Source organism: Limulus polyphemus, unplaced genomic scaffold (genome assembly GCF_000517525.1).
Source record: "Limulus polyphemus unplaced genomic scaffold, Limulus_polyphemus-2.1.2 Scaffold3211, whole genome shotgun sequence".
Classification (NCBI taxonomy): domain Eukaryota; kingdom Metazoa; phylum Arthropoda; class Merostomata; order Xiphosura; family Limulidae; genus Limulus; species Limulus polyphemus.
The window spans coordinates 58091-60131 of NW_013668821.1; the positions used below are offsets into that span (position 1 = coordinate 58091).

At 29.4% G+C, this 2041-nt stretch overlaps 1 protein-coding gene across 3 annotated transcripts in view; it reads right to left on the bottom strand.

The window, feature by feature from the left end:
- LOC106468904 (transforming growth factor-beta-induced protein ig-h3-like) overlaps positions 1–2041 on the bottom strand; it is a 107488-nt gene that overhangs the window by 28720 nt on the left and 76727 nt on the right. The window contains exon 14 of one of the 3 annotated variants that reach the window (XM_022397294.1): positions 873–1041. The exons of the other annotated variants lie outside the window; for them this stretch is intronic. Coding sequence (XP_022253002.1) covers positions 1004–1041 — 38 coding nt within the window. The 3' untranslated portion in view covers positions 873–1003. Of the gene's footprint in view, positions 1–872; positions 1042–2041 lie in introns of those variants that run through there. 3 annotated transcript variants of the gene reach the window in all.

Genomic DNA, 2041 nt, shown 5'->3' on the forward strand with positions numbered 1-2041 from the left:
GAAACGTTGTACATTTGCTGTTATGTTAAACTTATATTAAAGTTTTTCTTCATTACCCATTCAAGCCATCTCCAACCATTATTAGACTAGAAAAAGGTTTAGATACTGATCATAGATGGCAGAACCAGTGCTAAAGTGCAAGGAAACATTTTTTTTATTGTTGAGGGTGCTTATTTGTAGTCTCAAACGTATTTTGGGATTATTTTTATTAAATTCCTCTTTAAACTTCATTAAACAATACAATTTGGTAATTATAAATAATTGAATGTTATGCTACTATTGACAAAAATAAAATCTGAAATCCAAAAAAAAAATTCTCTATAATTTTTTCAATTCACAAATGTGATTTTACCCTCACAATAAGACAAAATGGCCTCATTAAGTAAGGGGTTAATGAACAATTGCTAGTTCAAGCTGAAGAATTTGATGATTTTGATATAGAACTATTGTCATAGAGTTTCAATACTGTGAATGTAGACAAATATTTGAATATTGCATATTCAAGTATTTTATGTGTTTTGAATCTCTGCCTCCGAGACAATTCTTTATTCTAATTGTAAATCTCCTTGAGTTGGTGACTTGTGTACTTCACTCACGACTGCATACCTGGATTTAAATAACTTCATTTGTAAATGATGTTCAAGTCAAACCCCAAATGACTAGCCTACATGGCCTCCCATTACATATATAATGGCTTTTTTCAATTATACACTGAAATTCCAGGATGTTATGCGTGGAATGAAAAAGAATGTAAGTATACAAAGCCTGTGATTAGCTAATAAATTCAATTAATCACAAAGATATATAACACTTACATTTAAGGATTATTTTGCTTCATGTACATGGAAACATAAGTTATACAGAGGTTAGGAGTTTCAACAGAATGGCTTATGACGCATTTCAAGAAGCTGCAAAAGCAAAAACTCTGTTTGCAGCTGATGAGTAGTGGGAAAAATGTCTGAATGAAGCTGCTACATTTGAGTTTTTAGAAACATTGTGACAGCTACTTGCATTTACTGTACATCAAATAATGCTTCAGACCTAAGGAAGAAATTTCAAGAATAATTGATAGAAGATATTTACAAATTGTATGATGTAAAAACAGGAGAAGGGAAAACTGCTAAAGTAGACAGTATCTTAGGTTCTCTTGGTTCTAAGTTAATATATTTTGATTTAACACATCCTCAAAATATAGCATTAGAATTCAAGAAACAAGATACAGAAAAAAAAAGAAGTATCATAAATAATTCAATATTAAATAACGGTTAAATATTAAATTTTGATAAAGTAATGGAACCTAAAAGAGCATTGTTTTCTTATGAACGATCTAGCTGAAACCAGAAAAGCTTTTGTTTATAATACATTGATATCACATTCATGGTCCTAAAACACAGATTTCATAGCTTTTGCATACACTGGAATAGCAGCAACATTACTTGAAGATGGAAGAACTTATGAATTAAGGTTTAAGCTACCAATGTCATTGAATGAAACCTCAACTTTCAAGGTAAAGAGCAAAAGCATTTATAGTTTAATAACATGGGAGAAAGTAACAATGTCTTAAAACCATTCAATTCAGGCTTTAGATAGATACTTAAAAAATCTAACCAATAATAAAGAACATTTTGGAAGAAAATAAATACTATTCAGAGAGGACTTTCAGCAATACCTACCTGTTATGAAACATGGAATTCATAGACAAGTTATAGTGACATGCATTAATAATGATTTAGTCATTTTTAAACTTAACATGCGACTTTTGCCAGGAGAAGAACTATGTTGCAAATGGTTGATGAAATTTGTAATAGGACCCTATTGTCAGTAGAAATACTTGTAAATTGTAAAGTCCAAAAGGAAGAAACATTGATTAATAGTATCTTCAGTTTTGAGTTTAAGCAAAATTCTTATGAGAAATTTTATGTTAAATTAATGACTTTTCATAAGCTAGCAACAATAAAGTTTTAGAAAAATTTTACAATGAAACACATACTACAGTTTAGACTCCATAACAATTATTATTTTTTTTTGAATTTCGCAAAAA